The sequence below is a fragment of the Odontesthes bonariensis genome, chromosome 2, assembly GCF_027942865.1.
Source record: "Odontesthes bonariensis isolate fOdoBon6 chromosome 2, fOdoBon6.hap1, whole genome shotgun sequence".
In the NCBI taxonomy this organism is placed as follows: domain Eukaryota; kingdom Metazoa; phylum Chordata; class Actinopteri; order Atheriniformes; family Atherinopsidae; genus Odontesthes; species Odontesthes bonariensis.
Window position 1 is genome coordinate 43,497,453 of NC_134507.1, and position 24,216 is coordinate 43,521,668.

The 24,216-nt window shown below is 43.8% G+C and overlaps 1 protein-coding gene across 1 annotated transcript in view; it reads right to left on the minus strand.

Moving 5' to 3' along the window:
- atp6v1ba (ATPase, H+ transporting, lysosomal, V1 subunit B, member a) overlaps positions 1–8,140 on the minus strand; it is a 46,241-nt gene extending 38,101 nt beyond the window's left edge. Inside the window, exon 1 of the mRNA XM_075482055.1 lies at positions 7,918–8,140. Coding sequence (XP_075338170.1) covers positions 7,918–8,026 — 109 coding nt within the window. The 5' untranslated portion in view covers positions 8,027–8,140. The remainder of the gene's footprint in view (positions 1–7,917) is intronic.
- Positions 8,141–24,216: the final 16,076 nt, after the last annotated feature.

Genomic DNA, 24,216 nt, shown 5'->3' on the forward strand with positions numbered 1-24,216 from the left:
CTTACCTGCTGTAAATGTTTCTTTCCTAGAAAAGCTGTAAATAAAAAAGGGGGGAAAACACAAGCCACCAGCAGAGTGTAACACATAAGTAGCACAAAAAATGTTTGAGAAGCTCATCAAAAGTTTTTTCAGTAGTTCCCAGAGATTATTATTTGCCTCTAAATTGTTGCCTCATCATCAGGATGGACCACTGCTTCTTGATAATGTGTTTGATCAAAGAAAAAGGCGAACTACTCTGCAACAACAAAATTAGAGAACTGGGTGGTTAGATGTTTTTAGGACAAGGGTTTTATCACATGTTGCATGCACTCTGCTTATTTCTCCAATGGCCTGAGCTCCATTAAGTCATTTCCTTCGCGTTTTCTGAGAGGCTTTTAGTCCAAGCTTACCTCTCTGACACTTGCAAAAAGAAAAAAATATCACCTTTTTGGCTTTACAGCTCAGGCTTTGTGCAAAAACTGAGTCATAGTAAAGGTTTAACATCAGGCTTCCTCAACAAAATGCCAAAAAACAGAGATGCTTTTGAAATTCTCTATAATCAGAACAGCTAACAGATGTAATCAACTTAATTCAGGAATTAATTACAGCTAACTAATCTTTATATAGAAAGATAAAAAGGAAATCCCAGACTAGCAGTTACCAACGATTCCATTTATATGCTGCAATAAAACCAACGGAGGCCTATAAACACCACATTTAACCATTTTCCATTTCAAGATAACAATCCGTGACAATACATAGCAAGTGCCTAAATATTTGTCAAAAGACTGAAAATAAATCGGAATGAACAGTGAGAATAGCCTGTTATTTGTCTATCATGAGTCACCGTTTTCAACTTTTGGTCTTAACTTTATTTGTGGTAACTTTAATGTATTGGGTTTTGGACTGCTGTGACAAAACATTTGTAACTTGAGCTTTGAAAATATGCTACGGAAAATTCTGCCGTTTCCTTTAAAGGTCCCATGGCATGAAATTTTCACTTTTTAAGGTTGTTTAACATTAATATGAGTTCCTCTAGCCTGCCTGCGGTCCCCCAGTGGCTAAAAATGACGATAGACCTAAACCATGCACTGGAAATTATTCTCTGCCTTTGGAAATGTGACCATGCAGATGGCCTGATCGGGAAAGCCGCCGCTTATGACGTGGAGGTTGTTTCCCCCCAGAGCCCATAAACTGCCTTTCCCCGCCCACCAGTGGTTCCGCTAGACTTTTTCCATTGTCCGTCATTTTGACGGACAGGGTCGTAAAAATTCCGTCATTGTCCATTATTATCCGTCATTTTATTTTAAATGGTAATATAGGCTACAGGCTTTTAAATGGTAGGCTAATATACAGGCTATGTCCTAATGCTTATAATAACTCGTGTTTTATTGACTTATTTTCATTTGAAAAATAATTCACAGAACAAGTGTGTATTATCTAATATTTTTTTTATTTATGCATTTCTTCAGAGATTGACGTTCGGTCACTTGTGAACTCGTTTTTTTCGCTGCTAAAAACATTGCGGCTGTTGGGCATATGAACATGTTATTTTATAACGTAGTCGAACGAAGAAAATTGTAGTGAAAATACGAACAGTCCACTTAGAACAATTGAAGTGAAATATGAACAGTCCACTTAGAATGGTTGCAGTGGTAATCTGCAATTGACCTGTTGTAGCTCAAACCTTCCTTCTGGCCCGCATTGATTTGAATAGGGAGCTCGCTTGTGTGTAATCGAACGCATCAATTAAGACTGCTGCCGAGGCGATTGTCATTAAATTTTGCGTCCTTGCCTCCGACAGACGACTTCTCATTGAGGTTTTAGTTTTATTCTGAAGGGTGAACCCACGCTCAGCTGCAACGCTGGAGACTGGAATGACCAGCGCCACTTCAGCCAAAGCTCTGAAGTCGGGAAACATGTCTCCCAATGAAACGATAAGAAGCCGACAAGAGCTTCTGAACGTGATGACAGCAAATCAATCGCTAATAAATTGCTAATTAATATGCACGAGCTCGCCACCACCAGGTCGGGTGTGAGGTTACCGGTAGGCTACTTTTATGATTCATCATCTGTCAAAGCACATGGCTGTGGTCAAAGTTACAGACGGGCGGCTATCAGAACATCCTCGCGCAGCTGGCTACAATGTATCGGCCCACTGAACACCAAAGCTGCAGCTCAGATTGAAAGTTGGTGACGGCAATGAAACTTATGTAGAGTAAGAAAAATGTCATAACTTGCCTATGATTTCAATTGTGTGTTTTATTGTTGTTTTTTTTTAATTATTGGTAATGGTAATGGTCAAATCCGTCAAAATGACGGACGGCCTTCAAATTTTTTCGTCATAGCTGAAAAAAATCCGTCAATGACGGACAATTGTCGGTTAACGCGAACTCTGCCGCCCACAGCTCTTTGGCCAGCTCATCGCTCTGTACGTAAAAAATCTGTTTAGAGCTCCTGCATCAGAACCTCTAAAGAGCCAGTGGACAGATTTTGTTTTTTTCTGGGAAAGTGACGACAGAACCCAAGAGATTTGTGTATGTGTGCCCCAAATATTTAACAGACGAATGTTTCCAGAACTTGGGCTAATACCGAGCCCAAGGGAGAGCCCAGACACCCTGCGGAGGAAACTCATTTCAGCCGCTTGTATTCGCGATCTCGTTCTCTCGGTCACTACCCACAGCTCGTGACCATAGGTGAGGGTAGGAACATAGATTGACCGGTAAATCGAGAGCTTCGCCTTCTGGCTCAGCTGATTTTTCACTACGACGGGACCACTGCAGACACCGCACCGATCCGCCTGTCAATCTCCTGCTCCATTCGTCTCTCACTTGGGGAAGGATCTCATTCCCGAGTAAGTAATTTAACGCTCTATTATTGTGTTGCTTTCCTGTATGTACAGTATAGTTACATACAGGGGCGTCTGTAGCTTGAGCAAACATTCGGGGCTGAAGCCCAGACATGAAAATAATTTTTAACAGGGGTCAGGGGGGTTTTCCCCCGGGATTTTTTTTAAAAAAAGGGGGTGTTAAAATGAAAATTTAACACAGTTCATGACCAGCTGCTTAACATGTTGAATGCCGAACTGTGAATGTTGGCATTCATGTTTTGATAAAATGCCGAGATCCATATATCCAAATGCTGACATTGTGTCTTTGTTAGCCTAACGGTGCGTTCACACCAAACGCAATGCGAATATTCGCACCGCCTTCATCGCGTGATCGTTGCCGCAGGTGTAAATTAAATTCCATCGCCTCAAACATCTCTTTCGCGCGAGTAAAAAACGAGTAAATAGCTCAAGGGGCTATCCATGGCTGATCGCGTCCTTGTACCTGCTGTGGCAGTCGAGATTCGTCTGAAACGCACACGCCGTCGTGTCTGGATCAGTGACATCATCCGGTGGTGCATTCAGCTCGGATAATTTCATCGCCTTCTCCAGGAGTTGCGTCTGGATGACGGCCGCCTCCAGCGGCACCCCAGGCCCACCAGGACCCAGCCCGACGACCCGCTCGGGAGGACCGGCGCCTGCAGCCGGCGTCCCGCCGAGAGATCACGGCACCGATCCTCCCGAGCAGGCCACCAAACTGGGTCCCGGCGAGCCCGAAACACCGCTGGGAGCGGCCGCCACGGGAGGATCGGTGCCGTGATCTCTCGGCGGGACGCCGGCTGCAGGCGCTCCGCAGCTGGGCCGAGAGATCGCGGCGCCGGTCCTCCATGAGTTCCGTCTGGATGATGGCCGCCTCCAGCGGCACCCCAGGCCCACCAGGATCCAGCCCGACGACCCGCTCGGGAGGACCGGCGCCGCGATCTCTGGGCAGGACACCATGCCACAGGCGCCCCGCAGCTGAAACGGAGCCGCGGCCCAGCTGCGGAGCGCCTGCAGCCGGCGTCCCGCCGAGAGATCACGGTACCGATCCTCCCGTGGCGGCCGCTTCCAGCGGTGTTTCGGGCTCGCCGGGACCCAGTTTGGTGGCCTGCTCGGGAGGATCGGTACCGTGATCTCTCGGCGGGACGCCGGCTGCAGGCGCTCCGCAGCTGGGCCGCGGCTCCGTTTCAGCTGCGGGGCGCCTGTGGCATGGTGTCCTGCCAAGAGATCGCGGCGCCGGTCCTCCCGAGCGGGTCGTCGGGCTGGGTCCTGGTGGGCCTGGGGTGCTCCTGGAGAAGGCGGTGATTTAATTTTTTTATTTTATTTTGTCAGGGACCATGTGCAAAGTACATTAATTACAAAGTAAAGAGATGACCTGCACCAGATTGTAGCTTTGAAGCTAATTTCCATGTGCAGTCTCATCTGCATGGTTCAGACAGCGCCTGTCCATCTGTTTCCACGTCACTGTCGTCCAGAATCTCAACGCTGATAGGCTGTCTGGCACGAATATTTCACCAAAGTTGGATTTTTTGAACTCGCACGAATCGCATATTTTCACTTGCGCGGCGGCCACCGCACCGCCTCACCGCTCCTCACCGCTCCTCAGAATCCTGCGGTCTGAGCTGGTTACAAAGTTGCATGATGACAGCAGCGCCGCGGTAGTCTGGTCCCGTGACGGAGCTCTCCTTCTTTTTCTTCTTCTTCGTTCTTCTTCTTCTTATTATTATACATATTTTTCTTTATGTCAGTCCAGAGAGATTCGGGGCTGAAGCCCGGAGATTCGGGGCTGAAGCCCCGAATGACCAGGTCTCTCGACGCGCATGGTTACATAGCTTGTTAACACAGGAAAGGGTTTGTATCGTTAGCAGCTAACGTTAGCTAACGGTTAGCTATGCAGCTAATAGCATCTGCAAGCTCTTATCTCTGCCAACTGCTGTTGGAGGTGTTTGCATGCCCATGAGATGGTTAGTTCGCTCATTTTAGACCAAAACTTCAAGCTTCCTGAAGAAGAATGAATCCGCAAATTCAGTGCATTTCATCAGGATAATGATTCATTCATGGTTCCAGAGTCAAAACGGTCAGTCTGTCTGTGTCGTTAGCTCTGCAGCTAATAGCTCGGTCACTGTCGCTAATGTAACGGTAAATAGCATGAGGTATGCGAGTGGACACCTCATTTACTGTAACGCGAGTGTTGTGTACTTATTTGTTGTTTTGATAGCCGTCCTGCTGTTGGTGTTATGGCGCGCACGATATCTGCCTTTCCCCTGATTGAAATGACTAGCGCTACGTGCATCTTCGCAAACCAGAGCAATCAGCTGAGAATGTCAAAATCCTCACTCCTGCTTTCCCCTTCACGCACGCCTTTTTTGCTGTGTCTTGTGTAGCACTTTCTTGATGTTTGACTGTGTTAGGAGAGTTGTTCAGTAACTAGTTCGTCATATTGTCAAAGTAAGCTCATTTCAACAGGTTTCGCTAGTTTTACGGCATAGGGCTGCCGTGCCATCTACGTGCCATAGCGATTCACAAAACATTTGCGCAAGGTACCACGAGCGTAAGTAAGGCCACACCCCCACTAAACAGCTCATTCTGAGGATCCTAAGGAAAGCTCATTTTTGGGACTGGCTGTAATTCTGCACCAAGGCAGAATTTTGGGAAAAAAAACTCAGATACAGTATTAGGGGTCCACTAAAGCCTATAAAAATACATAAAAGCCTCCATTTATTTTCATGCCATAGGATCTTTTACATTTCAAAAACCTACACAAACACATAGCCGCACAAATTACAAAATTTTACTTTACTTTACACAGCAGCGTGGCTCTTCCATCATCACTGAATGGATGATAAAAATGGCTAAAAATGTTATTTATGTAACTCTGAATGGAAATAAATACTGTGACCTTGCATAAGCTTATCGAAACCATGCCATGGTGAATCAGTGCTGTAATATTAAAGAAAAAAGTAGAGGTGCTCCAACAAAAACGTTAATGTGTGACTATATTTTTTAAAGTTACATTAGTCTGACATGCAAAAATGTATTATATTAACAAATTAAACCCACAAAACTTTTCATAGATGTCATCTATAACTTGTGTTTTACTTCATACTAATTGTGAGTGACAAAGTGATTAAGACTGCATTCATACTTCCACTAAACAAACATATAAATGATCATATGACATGTCATAGACCGTCCATTGATGATGTCAACAAAACAGCACATCCTCACCCCAGGTTAATGCTGCATAACAGTTTGAAAGTCATCTCTAGCTGCAGGGTTGTTCTTCAGTTCTTCATTAAATTTGATGAAATTCATCTATGTGACCCTGCGATGGACTGGCAACCTGTCCAGGGCGTGCCCCGCCTTGGGAAGACAGAACTTTACTCACTTTGCCATTTCAGTATAGAATAGACTGCTACTTTCTGCCTTTGGGTTGGAATTGTAATAGAAAGATGTAAAACTCCTGTGTCTTTTAATATGTGACAACTTTAATGACAAATATTTTCCTGATTCACTGACAATTCTGGATAAACTACAAACAACTAAACTTGAAGACAGACGGTATCAAAAGAAAATAACGTGTTTTTCCCCCTTACATCAGACCATCTTGCCTGGTGCCAGGGGCGAGGCTAGGGTATTTTTAGTGGTGCCAAGGCACCACCGTGAGATAGCTCGGCACCCCCTGGCTCAGCACATTTTTAAAATATTATATTATGCAAAAACACTTTTTTTTTTGCTCAAGGATGCATTATTTTAGTGACCATTTTATTTATTTTCTAGCATTTGTTTTTGTTTTAACTCTTTACTCCCAAAATAAATGTTGAGTTATCTACAATATTTGTCTCAGGCTCTGTTATCCCTGTCGAGCCACAGTCTTTTGAAATGAAGAGGTCAAAATTGAATGTTGTAGGGGAAAACACTACTCAAAGCAAAACTAATACGGCTCCAAAATTTAAAAATGTACTAGTTCGCCTCAATTAGTGAGAAATAATGTGCCTCTGTGAGCACTGGGGGCTGGGCACCCTTAAAGACCAGATCCTAAAATCGCCCCTGCCTGGTACTCTACGCCACCTCGGCTTGCAGCAGAACTCATGTGATTAAGTCACATGATCGCTCATCCATCTGTCACCAGTCAACGACTTCTACGTTCACAAGTTAGAACTATAATAATCAACTAACAGAACGCCAAATAGTAGCATCGTGACAATATAGACACTCAAAGGCCCGTAGAAGCAAACATTAAAGATTAAGTCTCAACTCATCACATCAGAACGACGCCACTGTGGTGCTTCATTCGTTCGTGTAGCTCCAATAAGGTCAGCTGATACCAAAGCTAGCTAATCCATTGCTCCATACATTTAAACTGTGCTTGTATACAGTCGTACCCACAGTTAAAAATGATGCACAACTCTCGTAACAGCTTTCATATACTACTTAAATCCACACCACGCCTCGTAATACCAATAAATGTAGATAAACCATTAAACAGAACTTAACAATTGTAGCTACTGAAAGCTACAGCTAGCATGCTAGCTTAGCTGGGCTGCGATTTGAAACCAATGACAAAAGGTTAATTATAATAAACGTAGAATTTAAGACAAATTCTAATTTCATATGATAGGTAAAACGAATGCCACGGACTCAAATTTCACTACCAACGAAAACATGTTTTTTTTTTTCCATCATCGTGACTCAAGATATTTTGCTGCATAGCCTGGTAACGTCAATGCCTTTATGTCATGCCTTCGTGTTCTACGAGAATACACAGACTGATCGGAGTAACACGTATTATTATGTAGTATATTTTATACATGTGTAACGTTACAGGGTTAGGATTTAATATTATACGTAATTAACGCATCATTTCTACCATTTGAACTGAAGACATAATATAGCGACTACACCTTGTTCTCCTAAAACCTTTTATTGACTGTGTATCATATTAAACAGTCCCGGTTATCCCCCCCAAAAAGGCCAGATGTATACATGAATGCAACTACCACAACCTTGTAAGCCACAAGGAAGCTTCAGGTGCAGCTACCTCTAGCAGGCAGCTAACGGTAGCAACATACTCAGCCTGGGTTGGGAGATGTAATTCCTGGTCACAGCCTGGGTGTGTGTCCTGGCAGCTCCTGCCAAGCCGTTGACATCCATAGCTCTGTTCGCCACCAGTGTTGCCATTGTCGACCCAAAGTCCGAAAAAACTGTCGATGCTCGGTGTGCTTTGCTAACTTGCTACAGGACTAAGATAAATGTCAGCAGTGCTCAGGTCATATGATACTGAGGAACCGGAAGTGTGCACGCGACCGAGCAGCGCGCTGCGCGTGAACAAATATGTGCGCTTACATGAGCAAAAAATGGGTAATGGCATCTGGCATCAGGAATTTTATGGAAGTTTTTCTGTGCCATCAGAGTTTGAATACGAATTTCTAATATCGAATTTTTACAGCATCAAAATCAGACTTTGAATTTGAAAAACCAACAGTGTAAAAAAAAAATTTCAGTGATAAAAAATTCAGTGTAAAAAAATTCAACTTCCAAAAATTGAGTGGAAAAAAATTCAACTTAAAAAAATTGAGTGGAAAAAATTCAACTTCCAAAAATTCAGTGGAAAAAAATTCAACTTCCAAAAATTCAGTGGAAAAAAAATTCAACTTCAAAAAATTCAGTGGAAAAAGAACCAGACCCAACATCCGGGTAAACAGGGAGAAGCAATCGATCCCTGTCTCAATTCATCCAACGGCAGCCAATCAAGTTACGCTCCATTGGACAGATCAGCCATGTCCACCAACGCGGATGATGGTGCTTCGGTGAGTGAGTTTACTTTATTTGCCATTTGTGTTAGTAAAATTGAGTAATAGATGTTACTCAATGTCTATTGAACTGATCTGATGAATTGAGACAGGGTTTGATTGCTTCTCCCTGTTTACCCGGATGTTGAGTCTGGTTCTTTTTCCACTGAATTTTTTGAAGTTGAATTTTTTTCCACTGTTGGTTTTTCAAATTCAAAGTCTGATTTTGATGCTGTAAAAATTCAATATTAGAAATTCGTATTCAAACTCTGATGGCACAGAAAAACTTCCATAGAATTTATTGGAAATCGACATTGCTCTGTAATTATATATGTAATCAAATGTGTTTTTCTTTTTGTGCCTTCTTTTTTTCTTCCCATATTTTCAGCCTTTTTTTTTAGGTCAAACATTTAATCTTTTTATAGTGGGAATAGTCACAGTATCTGACACACATAATGCAAAAAGGCCGACTGACACTTTCATATTTTTTATCTTAAACAGGCAAACAAATGCCTGCATCATGCCATCATCCACTTCAGTCATAATATCACTGTCCTTAGGATGTTTACAGTTCTTAAGAACTTGGAGATTGTGGAACAGCTATATTAATGTACATAATCTTCTACCCCAGTGTGTATCCCTCACTCTCTTTCTTGCTCTTGCACACACAGACACACACATTTTCAACAGCACAATATCCAGCTGAGTGTGCTGTGGAGTGACAGGTAAAATGACATGATTGCACACATTTTCCCTTAAAAACTCTTGGTTTGCCGTTTTCTCATTTTTGAAGCCCTGATCCATTCTCATTTGATGCAGCGTGTCCTGCACAATAGCTAGTAAGCGACTGTTTGAAGATGATTTTGAACAATACCCTCTGCACAACCCAACACACTGGAAGCCGCAGATTACACACAGACATACAGTTCTCTGACAGTAGAAAAGCACTACAGACTGAAGTGGTACGCACTGTCATGTTGAGGCTGACGGCGGCCCCTGGAGAGCTCATCCAAATGTTTCAGGCCCCATGAAAAAAATAGCAAATTAATGCAAGTGAAGGGCCTCTGCCTACAGGAGCAGTGCCCTCATTTTAGAAATACCATTTTCTCCCTGAGTCTTTTAACGATGAGTTCAAAGGGTTATAGTTTCCCGCAAACTCCTCATATATACCCATCTAGAGAAATAGGTGTCATAATGTTCAGTCATTAAGCATGTTTGCTGCTGCAGTGTACTGATGCACACGCTGAATGTTAATTTCAGCGTAGGCCTTCCTCTGTGATTAAAATTGTTTTGATAAATCTAAAAACGGTTGATTAAAGGAATAAACACAGTATTATTATGCAGCTCTGCAGAGCTTAGTACTCTTTTTATCTTTTTGGTTAGCTTTGCCAATCAAAGAGCTATATTTGGTCAGATTCACCACTCTTATCAGCCTGCTTTTAGCAGGAGCAGACAGCTGTCTGCAGTGAAAAAGCTAATGTTGGTGCTTCAGTTTATCTTGATTTAAGTCCAAATGGTTTGCTGTTGACAAACTTTGATTGTTAGATGACTTTCCTCGACAAATACTGAATATATTTTTATCTACTTTTAGGACTTCCGAATTCTACACGTGTTCTATATGTGTTCTATGCATTTTGACTTACATGTGTCTCTTTTGTCAGTGGTAAGGTTGGTCAAGAACTACTTATTCATTTGTTCATACACAAGGCAAGCTGCTTTGGGCAGTTCAAATTAGTGAGAGGCCCAGTCCAGTAAAAGCATGATGTGTTACGTTGGTTATTTCTGTTTTGTTTTTTTCCGTTATGTTTCTGTTCCATGAAGGCGACTGGGGAGGTGTGTTCTCATTAAGAGCTCACACGTGCAGACTATCTTGGGTGCTTTAAAAGTCTGCTCCACTTGCCTGTTCTTTGCCAGATAATTCCGCTTGTTCGGTCTGAGCCTGTGACATAGAAAATATTCTGCACAGTTCTCTAAGAACGTTTTTCTCAGTAACCTGACTGCCGCCTCGTTCCGAGTGCTTTCCCCAGTCGCCTGCTTATGCAGGGTTTTTTGTTGTTGCACAAATGTGGTTAGGCTTCAGTCTTCAACTAAAGAAAATTTTAAATTAATATGGGTTTTAGTGGTTCAAGACCGTGGACAGTGCATGACAATGAAGCAATTATTTAGCCATTAATGGCTAATCAGAACCTTCTACAAATGTATCTAAAATAAGGCAGGTATCAAAACTTGGTGACGCGAGCAGTAAGAGGTATTGCATCACTTCGGCTGTGTTCGAAACCGCATACTTCTCCTACTACTCATACTAACTTTTTTAAGTTCCCGGATGTATACTAGATGCATACTAGATTCGCCGAAATGTTGAGTATTCATCACAAACTACCCAAGATGCAACATAACGTGACGTCGCCGATCGTCATCTCCTTTCAAAACGGCAGTTTCAAGCTAGCTACAACGAGGGTAGGTTCACTTCCTGTTTTCAAAACAAAAGCACCAATTGTATCGTAATGGCTTTCCCTATGATAAAAGGCAACGGGTATTTTATTTTTTGAAATTAACTGGAAGTGCGTTACTCACTGCGGCTAGCTTTAGTAGTGCCGAATTCGTGGGAAGAAAATTGTAAATAGCCGGTATTTTGTCAGATTTTCAACACGTTGGGGATCTAAACGACTACTTTCTCACCTGAAAATGTTTCAAATGTTGCTAAAGTTATATATTTACAGAGTTTATAGCTTAAGCAAAATTAGCTTCAGGCCGGCTGATTTCGGCTCAGGCAGGAGCGAAGTGCACTGTGTGTAAACGCTCTGCATACTGTCTGATCGAATGAGTATGCCGTTTGCAAGTATGTAGTATGTAGTAGGCGGTTTCGAACACAGCCTTCCTGTTACCTTGTTTGTGTCCTGGAGAACAGCGGTCCCCAACCCTCGGGCCACGGACCGGATCGTTTGCTACCGGGCCGCACAGAAAGAATAAATAACTTACATTATTTCCGTTTTATTTATTATCCGAGTCTGAACAATGTTTTATTTTGAAAAATAACCGAATTCTCTCCGTTACGTCCATCTATGACTCACTGTTGACACGTGTCAAGATGCTTGTCTCGGTCATGTGATACGCTAATATTAAACCCACAAGCTAGCAAAATGAGTAAAAAACAGTCTTTGAAAAGTTTCTTTGCAAAAGGGAAAAGGCCCAGTGAGGAGACAGAAGAAGAGCCTATGGCCACTAAGAAAAAGAAAGCTGCATTTAACAGACAATACCAGGAGACTTTGAAATTTATCGTGACAGGTGATTCCCACGCACCAAGCCTGCATCATATGCGGCGACCGGCTCTCCAATGAGGCAATGAAGCCTTCAAAACTAAAAGTTACATAGAAGTACACAGTGGATTCAGGGTTTATTATTATATTTACAAAATACCAGTGTTGTATAAAGTACTGAAATCTCATACTCAAGTAAAAGTATAGGTTCCCCTCCAAAATATGACTTTGGTAAAAGTTCATGTCACTGACTGAAATGTTACTTGAGTTAAAGTCTTAAAGTATCCGAAACGTCTTGTACTTAAGTATGAGAATTACTGTAAAAATAGATGTACTTAAGTAATGTAATGAAAAGTATAAGTAAAAAGCAAACAAGGCAAATGCAGTTTGAATGACATTTTTTATATTTTGGTAAACTTTGAAGGTCAAATACACTTAAAATCTACACACAACCAAGTGCAGGCAAAATTTAGACCAGGTTTAGACAGAAAATACAAACTTTGTGAACCTTTAAGTTTTTCTTCTTCAAGTAAAAAAATGAGGCGTACATTACACCATTAAGAAAAAAATTAAACAAAAGAGGCTGCTACTGTTATTGCCATCATTATAAACAAAATTTAAAGAAAAAAATAAGAGAAAACTGAAGCTTATCTGGCATCTGAAGAGGGAGTCCAGTTTGAAACCCCTTTTGTAAACCTTTCTAAAAAATAAATAAAATAACTCAGTACAGAAAATGCGGCCAACATCACCAAGAAAAAAAGCTGTTACGATTACTGTACTTCACAAGCTATAGGAGGTGCACACACAACCGCTCATTATACAAAAGAAAAAAAGAGTTGGGAGGGAACTGCAGCTTATCTGGCATCTGAAGAGGAAGACCTTTTTTGTAAAACTACCGTAAAACCTAAAAAAGGGGAGTTTCTGTAAGATAGAATTTCCACGTCTTTGGGCAGGCATAACATGCATGGGGTCAAAACACTGTTGTGTTTTTTTTTTCTCTCTCTCTCTCTCTTTTTTTTTGTAACGAGTAACTAAACCGAACAATGAAAACGTATTGGAGTAAAAGTATGCAATTAAGTTCGGAAATATAGTGAAGTAAAAGTGAGAGTTGTCAAAAAATTTTAAACTCGAGGAAAGTACAAAGTATTCCAAAATATACTTAAGGACAGTAGTGAAGTATTTTTACTTCGTTTCTATACAACACTGCAAAATACCACAGTTTTTGTGTTGGTCGTATCATTTTACTTTGTTGTATTTATCCAGCACAACTTAAAGGCCGGTCCATGAAAATATTGTCTGGCAATAAACAAAAAACGGTTGGGGACCGCTGCTGTAGAATTTCTTGCTCCTCTTGTACTATTAATAATCACTTTATTGCTCCTTATAATTTAAACATTTCTGCATTGTTAACCCCATTGCATACTTATTCTATTCTAACACTCACACCTACAGATCTTTAGTCTTTATTTTCTGATTTTTAGCAGTGTGTCTGGTTCTCTAGCTTAGCATGGCTACCAGTTATCTCCCTCCATCTACTTTCACCTGATCCGTGTGTCAGATAATCAGTTACTCGTCTGCCTCCTTTAGCGATAATCGTATATGTAACAAATGTAGTCTTTTTGTAGTTTTGTAGGCGAGGTTATCTGAATTGGAAGCTCGGCTCTGCACTGTTGAAAACCACCCGATAGCGAGCCAGGTCCCTTTAGCCGGTGCAGAGCCACCTAGCGTAGCTAGTAGGGCTGGGCGATATGGGATAAAGTCATATCACAATATGTTTTTTTTTATATCAGTCGATATCGATATATATATCACGATATAAAACAAATCACTATTTTGGGAATTCTAAATGTTCCCTGTTACTCTTAATTGAGATTTGATAATATCAGAAGGTTAATTTTTAATTAAATATTTATTTTCTGTCAAAGTTGAACATGACATGTGACACTATACACCTGTTTCAGATAAATACAGAACAGATATTTTAAATTAAAATCCTATACCTGACCGGTCAACTGTTGCTCTCCAGCAGCGGTTGTCACTCTCGCTGTTCGTGTTCTCTCTCCCGACGTCTCAGCTGATGTAGACATCCATCCCTCACACACTAGTAGTAAACTCACTCAGCTACTTGTATCAGAAACACACAGGAAACTTGTTGCTCTGAACTCGGTGCGCTGCACTCGCTTGCTTCAGTGAGGAGGTGCTGCTCTCTTTATTAAACATTAACCGGGAACACAACTATGACGCATCTGTGTGTGTAAAGATTGAGTGAGCAGTGATACTCACTATTTTTTTCACAAGAGCCACATTGGCAGAGCCACTTTAACGACAACTTAATAAGTCCCCTTTTGCAAATATGCATTTCTACATATAAAACATCCCACAAAAAAGAAACAACACAGCCAATACATTTTCAATTAAGACCACATTTACCTTAATACTGGACTCAGCGGAAGCTGGCATGCATGTCCTTGACTTTCTTCATGTTGTATTTGTAGTCCTTGTATTTGCCCTTTTTTAGTTAAAAACTGATCCATTGTGCCTGCATCTCGCGCTGGCTAAAGGAGCTAGCGTGCTCTGCGGTCAAGTGTGAGGTGGTTTAAGCGGGCTGCGTTGCCAGGTTTAGCAGTGCCCCCTTTAGGAAACACTATTAAGCCTTAATTAATACTTAATACTACAAAAATGCGAACTTAATACAAATATTTAATACTGTGCAGTATTCGCTGTATGTTATTTGAAAAAAATTATTGTTATTGTTACCATATTGTTATAAGGTACTATGCGAGTGCGAGCCACCAATTAAAGCTTGAGGAGCCGCGCAATGAGCATCTCTGGTCTATAGTAACAGACATCGCACTCAAATAGAGCATTTCCACTAGCTCGGCACGGCTCGGTACGGCTCGGTTTGGTTGTGTTTCCATATACAACCGAGTATCACTTTGTGCCTCCTCGACGTGGGCGGGGTCGTCGTAACACTGCTGCGCGACCAGAACAACAACAACAACATACGAGGAGGAGGATAGCATGGAGGCGCTCGTGTTGCTGCTCATCCTGTGGCTTTTTGTCGCACAGAAGGCAAGAAAAGAGAGCCAGAGAAGACTACTGGCCGCCAGACAAAACAGTATTGAAAAGTGACGACACTCATCGGCCGAACTATAAAACGAATAGGTTCAAATTTTCAATGGTCCCTTGGTCAATTAGGCTACTAAATAATATGTCTTAATGGTTGTGTGTGTGTGTGTGTGTGTGTTTGTGTGTGTGTGTGTGTGTGTGTGTGTGTGTGTGTGTGTGTGTGTGGGGGGGGTTGTATTTTTATTTTAGCATCATATGTATAATATTTATTTATACATTTAGGAGGTATGTGCAATGGATATTTATTGTAATCTTAGGTGCATGTGTAAGGTTCTTTATTGTAATCTTAGTATTTTATGTGCGTGTGTGTGTGTGGGGGGGGGGGGGTTGTATTTTCTATTTAGCATCATATGTATAATATTTATTTATATATTTGGTATGTGCAATGGATATCCAAATGGGGTAGAATTACTGATGATGGGATGATAGGATCAAGAGGTGGGGTTGTGTGCACTAAATGGTTGTCTGCTGCGGGGCTATGGCTGTAGGCAAACTAGGCTACAGTGTATCAATAGCCCCTTTCACACTGCCGAATAACCCGCGTTTAATTCGCGAATTTAGCGTGTCCGCTGTTGCGTTCACACTGCCGACCCGGGCTGCCGCGTCAACTCGACTGGCCTTTCGACCCGCGTCGGACCCTAGTCTTTTTGCCGAGCCGAGTTTGATGTGAACGCAATCGACGCGGGTCGGACGTGGGCGTGACGTGAGGAGTTTAAAAGACAGAATGGACAACTGATTCAGAACAACAGCGACAGGTGAGGACAAGTTTCACTCTGTTTTAGCCTACATCAAGTTCGAGACATTTTTGAAGATGGCCAACTAGGGAGACAAGGAGGTCCGCGAGCTCCTCAGCCTCCGAGCAGAGGACGTTATTTACCGCCACAAGTCGGGGACGGTGAAGGATGGACCTCTGCTGGAAGGGCTGGCGAGAAAGATGGGAGAGCGCGGTTTCCCACGCAGCAAGACGCACCGTAAAGTAACATCTCCATGAACTGCATATACAATTGCAAAAACGAGTTCTCAAGGTGTCCCGCCATCGTTTGTTTGAAAAATTTGATGCAGACAGGTGTATTTAACCCTACCTCCGACGCATGGCTTGTGCCTACGTCATTGTACACGCCCACCATTTTATGTGTTTCGTGTGACGCTCTGCCACTAGGCAACGCCCCCTGAACTTGGCTTCAGGCGACACGGGTCACCCTGACACGCCAAGCGTTCACATTGCTCGACGCGGGTCGAAGGTGCAATTTGGACCCGCTAAGGTAGCGGGTCGCAGTGTGAAAGGGGCTTATGTTTACATGTTTCCTTGTCCAGCATATATTGTATGTTTCTTGTGTGTTCCCTCTGTGGTACCTAAGTCGTGTCTAAAGCCGGAGTTATAGTTGACACGTCTGTCACGGTGGTGGCGGACCGTGACGTCAAAATGACGTTTCAGGCCTGGCGCTTCCCTTAAAAAGACAGCCCAGCGCGGTGTCGTGCACCAGTCGGTTTTTGTAACTTGGCTGCGCCGAGAACAACGAACCGGATGGACCGATGTGAGACCGGCTCAGTCAGGAGGTCCGTTTGTACAGGCACCTGTACGAAACTGCAGTGAAACAGCACAGGGAGCACGTAAACTCCCAGAACTGGTGCACAGAGATTGGCAGAACTTTGGGGAAAGAGGGAGAGTTCTGTAAGAATGTGTGGAAGAAGCTACGGGACATATACGTGAAGGAAAGAAGAGGGCAGAGACTCCAAGTGGTGATGCCGGGGGCTTCAGACCTTCACCTCTATTAACTGAATTAAAAAATTAAAATGATCCGAATACTGCAGCAGTATCATACAGTGTTCTTGCTCTTGACAGGGGCATTGTTTTCTTCTCCACTTTCGTGGTTGTAGAGTAGCGGTAACCGTCACGTAGCAGCGACACCTCTGTGACGGAGAAAATTGCAACTACTACCGCCACTATATATGGCGGGCACGAAATCGTGACGTCATCAACACCGCTCGCGCGAGCAGACGCAGCAACCATGCTAGAGCCTTAAGTCTCGTTCATTGTAAATCACACCTTCTCATGCCCACTTAAAATTTATCTCCTGTAGAGACAATAAAAGTGAATCTTATCTTATCTCTTATCAATCAGTGGAAGGCAGTCGGCTGACGTCACGTTTTAGTAATGCTTCGGCCCGCTTGGAACCAAGGCTGAGGTGATACGGAAAATCTACCCGGTTGCAGGTACTGCGTGCTAGTAGAAACACGCTATAGCGCGCCGTGCCGAAGCGAGCTAGTGGAAAAGCGCCATAACATCAACTAATCAAAAAAAGTTTGCATTCTCTGTGCTCAAACGGGTGGCGCTGCTTCAGGTGATGAAACAGATAAGCGGTCTTCCCCGTCTTTGTCGGAACATGTGCTCGACATAATTCGCAGTGCACGTTGCTCTGTTTCGTGTCGGACTCCCTGCTCACGGCTTAAGCTGGATTTACAGTTGACGCGTCACTCACGGCGCAGCCGACCCCTGACGTCAACATGACGTTTCAGGCCTGGCGCTTGCCTTGAAAAGTGTGTTGTCGTGCACCAGTTGATTTTTGTAACTTGGCTGCGCCGAGAACGACAAACCAGATGGACCAATTTGAGACCAGACTCAGTCAGGAGGTGCGTTTGTACAGGCACCTGTACAAACTGCAGTGAAACAGCACAGGGAGCACGTAAACTCCCAAAACTGTGAACAGAGATGGGCAGAACTTTGGGGAAAGAGGGAGAGTTCTGTAAGAATGTGTGGAAGAAGCTACGGGACCAGTGGTGTAGTCCAGGGTATACGCGGGTATACGCGGTTATACGGCGTATACCTACTTATTTATCAGTCAGCATTGCATATGCCCACTTCTACATCCCCCCTGATGCGGCTAGTACTACTTGCTGCCAGTGCCTTCACTGATTACACCGGTTCATTTTAGGAACGAGGACTAGTGAGATAATCAGAGGCAGTGGGGCGAGAGATGCGCTGGCCACCTCTGGAACACGATTGGACAACTCAGGTGCCACTCCAGTTGATTGACAGGCATGTCTTAGAAAGATGCGCGATATGAAGGAGAAACACGGCATCTTTGAAATGAGTGACAGGCCTGTCATGTTGAAGCTACTGTCGGAGTGAACCTACTTTCGTGGAATACATCATTTTGAGTTAAGTTTTAATGGGATTTCCAAATGAGTCATTGTTTTTAAAGACACTGCACATTTAGAGAAGAGATTTTGTTACCAATTGTTACACTGTATGAGTAGGCTAAAGTTATGAAAGGCTAACGTCACGTTAGCATGAAGCTATGTAGCACTACAGGGCTCTCAAGTCTCACGCAATGAGCGTGAGACACACGCATTTCAACAAGTTCACGCGCCACACATGCCATTTCTCACGCTGAGAAATGATCAACTTCATCGCACAGAAATTCTAATGGCCGATACCATAAACGAGTCACTGGCAGGTTACTGTGCGCTCGCACGGCTCAGAACCCAGCTCTGGTACAGCTGTCTTGATTTAGAACCCCCCCCCCCAAAAAAAAAAAACGAAAGAAACCCCGCCGCGCACACGGCCCGGCCCCTGCCCCGCCCGAATCTCACTCCAAGCAAACTTGAAAACTTGAGAGCCCTGAGCACTATGAAGTGGTACCTTGAGTTACGAGTGTCCCGACATACGAGGTTTTTTTAGTTACGAGCCGTTATTCCGTCAATTTCTTTTTTTTATGCTTTGGTTTGTGAGCACAAATTTAAGTTACTTGTTATGAAGCTTCAGGAACACCGCCGCTAGTTGGCTTGGTGAGTGAATCCGGCTAGCATCCCGCCTCCTACTCGTTCACATGGAAGCATCTCGTGTTTTGGGCTCGCATTTGTGCAGTTGTTTGGCCAAACTTTCAAAGTCCATTGAAAAGAAACACCCGGAAAAAATGCAACTGGCTGCGCTATATAACGACACAGAAACAGAAACATTCTGAAAGGCAGGATTAACCAAACCTCCTTGGACAGGTTTTTATTAAAACGCGCTGCAGCTACATTTTTTTGCAAGCGGGGAGGATGAGTGTCTCTGCTATTGTGTGAGGTTTCTTCTGCTTTGCAATGAATTCCGCTAGTATGTAACTTTTCAGACACTCTGCTAAATTACTAAATGTGAATAATGCATTTTGAATGACAGCCCTAACATTTTTGCAGAAATGCAAACCAAAATAATTTGTAAAAAAAAGTAGGGTGAACGATATAGAGGAAAATTATCCATAATTAATAATTCATTGATTTCTTTTACATTTATTTTTTATTGAACTGATCTGAATCTGAATCAGTTCAGCAAAGCACATGCTGCAGTCAGACAACACTCCCAAATGTGCGTTGATTTGGGCATGTTGCTGCAAACATGGAAGCAGAATGTTTCTTGGGCATCTCAGAATGTACATTTCCCTGTATTCAGCCTCTTGTCCATCAAAGATAAACCCAACAACTGCAGAGTTATCAGAGTATTTTGATAACAAGGACGTGGCGGCTCTGAGCTCTTAGATTTGGTGTTTAGTTTTTGTTTTATGACATGGATGTTTTTGTGTGTACGTGTGTGTTTGAGTGAGATAAAATACATCTACACCTAAGCTTTGCTGAGGAAGTTGAAATTCTCGCTTTGTGTGGACATTATGACAGACAACCAGCGGCTCCACAACATACCGCTGGACATAGCGAGATCACACACCCTGGGTTGTTGTCGGGCCAAAGAGACGCCAGAGACAGCGCAGAAAGTTGCTATGTATATCCCACCAGATGCGATCTCTCAGCTGTACGCCACCATTAACAAACAAATGCAGACTCATCCAGAGGGAGCTCTCATTGCTGCTCGGGACTTTAACCAAACTTGCAAGACTGTGCACCCTAACTTTGTACAGTATGTACAATGCTCCACCAAAGGGAAGAACACATTAGACCATATTCATTCCAACCTGAAGCAAGCCTACAGAACAGTACCCCTCCCTCACCTGGGCATGTTAGACCATCTCTCACTACTCCTGGTCCCTGCATACACTCCCCTCAGAAAGAAGTCCAAACCTGTCACAAAGAAACATTCAAATCTGGCTTGATTGCTTTGAGCGCACTGAGTGGAGCATGTTTGAACATCTTGTCCTACAGGAGCACACAAAGACTGCCTGTTCTACATAACGAACTGCACTGACAATGTTACAGTGGAGAAGGGCATCCAGATCTACCACAATCAAACCATGGATGACCACGGATGTCCGGACACTCCTTAGAACCTGGAATTCTGCCTTCAAGTCAGGTGACAGAGAAAAGTATAGTGTGGCGAGGGCAGAGCTGCAGAGAGGCATCAAAGCTGCTAAGGCAGCTCATAAGAGGAAAGTGGAGGACCATTTCGCCAACAACAACCCGTGGTTGGTGTGGCAGGGGTTACAGAGCATCAACAACTACAAAGGCTCCGCACCCGTCACTACCATCGCTGATACATTGCCTGCTGAGGATTTTAATAATTTCTTTTCCAACCATGAGTCTCCACACACAGCTGCATGGTCACCACAAGCCTCCAGTCACAGCACACTCACACTCTTAGGAACACCAGGTGCTGAACACCAGGAAAGCAGCTGGACCGGATGGTGTACTCGGAAAAGTACTCTGTGCCTGTGCTGACCAGCTATTGGGATTTCTGGGCAGGTTGTTCATCCTCTCACTGTCACAGGCTATCATCCCCCTTGGCCTGAAATCAGCTACCATCATCCCTGTCCCAAAGTGTCCCAATGACTACAGACCTATTGCCTTAACATCGGTTGTCATGAAATGCTTTAAGAGACTCATACTGCACTACTTCAACGCCTATCTCCCCGCAAACCTGGACCCACATCAGTTTGCCTACAGAGCTAATAGATAAACGGAGCACACCATCGCTACAGCTCTTCACACAGCACTCAGCCACCTCGAGCAGCCAGGGAGATACATCTGGATGCTGTTCATAGACTTCAGCTTAGCATTTAACACCATTATTCCTGACATCCAGGTGGACAAGCATACTGACATCACTCTCCTCACCTCCACCCATGCATGGATCAAGGAATTCCTGACTGACCACCCTCAAATAGTTATGGTAGGCCCCACCTGCTCCCCCACCGTGACACTCAGCACAGGCTCTCCTCAGGGCTGTGTGCTGATCCCTCTCCTGTATTCCCTGTACACACATTACTGCTCACCTATTCATCCCTCCAATACCATCATTAAATTTGTGGATGACACCACTCAGATGATGGCATCATCAACCTCAATCTCAGAACAATGAAAACTTTAATGGGTCCTAAAAGGTGTTTGCTTGCTTGTCAGTGTGAGCCAAAAACAGACTCTCCAGGACTTTCGTGATTTCAGATGTCAGAGAAACCGTTTAGTAGTCACTGAGGACATATGGATATGATTTTTTTTGGTACAGGAACCAGGCAGGATGTTTTCCACAGCACTGGAATTTTCTCTTGACTGAAGCTAGGGTGGAAGAGGTACTGTAGAATTCTACATAACTGTTCTGCGCAGGCGTCCAGAACTCTGGGGCTGACACCATCTGGATCTGCAGACTTATTCTGGCTCAATCTTTCTAACTGCCTCTTCACCTGGAGGCTGAAGACAGACAGGCTGGGGGGTAGTGGCAAAGGAGATGTCATTGCATCCTGATGAGGAGGAAGTTTTGGTGAGTCTTTGTTTGGATAATGTTAGTTTTTAGAGTACAGATAGCTCAATGCCCCTCCCAAGTAAAATTTCTCCCCTCAATTCACTTGTAAGGACTACTAAATAGCTGTAGTAGAAATGTTATTCCCAGACAGAGTGGTACCACCAGACAGAGACCAGAGTACCAGGCAGAGTACTGAAGACATTTACTTACCAGCTTGCTGCTGTATTTACTGACACTTAGAACCTGTCTCTACAATATGCTGCTGTTCCCACATCCCTGAAAACATCTCCTACGATCATCTCTGTGCCGAAGAAATCTGCTGTAAAAGACCTGAATGACTATGCCTGTGGCATTAACATCAATACCCATTAAGTGTTTTGAGTGACTTGTTCTCTCACACATGAGAGAGCATTACCCCTCGTGACCTAGACAAACACCAGCTTGCCTACCAAGCAAACCGTTGCACCGAAGATGCCATCTCTACAGCCCTACACATTGCTGTCACACACAAAGAGGAACTAAAAAGCCAGGACGTTATTGTAGATTTCAGCTCTGGATTTAAAGCTGCGGTCGGCAACTTTTTTTTAGTCATATTAGCTTGAACTGTCATGGGATTCTGGAAGTAGAATATTAAATAGGCTGTTTAGGAAAAATAACGAAATCTGTAGCTCCCTCTGAAGCCTGTAAGGCCTATTTCAGACCAGGGCGGCAAAGCGTGGCGGAACGGAAGCGATTTTCACCGGCGGAGGTGAAAATACATGGAAACAGATCTGTCCTTGCACACCGACGCGGCGGTAGTCGGGCGGTAGCGGCGCGGAGACGCCTCCGTCCCGCGCTGTTTTTGGAAAATAGAACTCGAGCGGAATTTGGACGGCAGCGGCCGGCGGCGGCCGGCGGTGTCCCGTTGAAATGAATGGGGAATGCAGACAGGGCTGGAGCAGAACTACCGCGGCCGCGGACTGTCCAGTGTGAAAAGCCAAGTTGAACACACCGCCTGATAACCGGCGTAAGACTGCCGTCGTTTCGCTGCCGCCACGCCACGCTCTGGTCTGAAATCGGCCTAATCATGCTTGCAAAAACCGAGCGCTCCCGGCTGTTTTTAACCAATCAAGTTAGGGTGGAGGAATCCTACCTGTCAATCACAGCTTGTGCACACGCTGCTGAGCGTGAGTCTGCCCCAGCTTGTGTGCGCTCACACTGGTGTGAACTCACGTGCACAACCTCGTCCACAGAGGGGGAGGGGTTTGGGGGGCGATTCGGAGCTTGTTAGAGGTTGGGGGAGGGACCTGAAAGTTGTATCAGTTCGAATTTTCTGACTTTAGACTCGCAATTTTGAAAACCTGCCGACTGCAGCTTTAAAACAGACATCCAACATAAACTGGTTAGTGTCATGTCTATTAGTTTTATCTTGTTTTATGTTCCTGGTTAGTCTTTAGTTTTTGCCATGTTTTCCTCAGTTTTTTCTGCCCTGCCATCAGCTTCACCCACGTCACCTGTGTTTTTCCCCATTAGCTGCACTCAATCACCCTCCTCAGTTCCGACCCGACCCGTACCGGACTGCATAGTGAAAACGAGGCTATAGTCAGGTTTTTGTTTTGTCAAGTTTTTTCATAGTCACAGTTTAGGGTTTTTGTATTCCGGCTCAGCCACGCCTTTTGTTAGTATTTGTTTGTCTGGATTTAAATAAAATCAAGTTTTTCATTTGGAATATCTGCATCTGGGTCCTCCTTCACCACCACGCCACCACAACCTACATGACAGTTAATAAGCTGAACACCCTGGGGTTTCCATCCTCTCTGTGTACATGGATTTCTGACGGGCCGATCACAGCATGTCAGCATGCATATCTCCTCCACACTCATCTTGAACACCAGAACCTCACAGGGGGTACACGCTGTTCACCTCTGATTGAACCCCCCTCTTAATTTTAAACTCCATCATTAAGTTCACAGACAACACCACAGCTGTCTGCCTGATTTCCCATGAGGATGCAGCTGCCTATTGGCTGGAAGTGAACCATCTGATCGAGTGGTGCAAGGACAACTACCTGATCCTTAACACCTCAAAGGAAAAAAAAGATGATCATCATCTTCATGACGACAAATGTCAGAAAACATGTCCTACTCCATATCCAGGAGGAAGCTGTGGAAATTGTGGAAAACCTTAAGTTCCTTGGGGTCACCATCCCTCATCAGTTAACATTTTCGATTAACATCCCACAGCTTGTCAAAAAAGCTATTTCTCTTGCTCTATTTCCTTAGGAAACTGAAACAAGCCAAACACCCCCGAAAACTGCTGCTATTCTCTTCCCATCCTGAACCCATCCCAATGCACTGTATGACAGTGTGTTTTACCAGCTGTAATGCTGCAAATTGGAAATACCTCCAAAGGTCTGAAGGAAGCTCAGTGCATTGTTGGGATGGAGCTTTAACAACTGGACTTTGTTTACACCAGCGGGATGAAGAGGAGGGCAGTCAGCATATTCGAGGACAGTAAACACCCCAGGCACTCTCTGTTTGAACTGTTGCC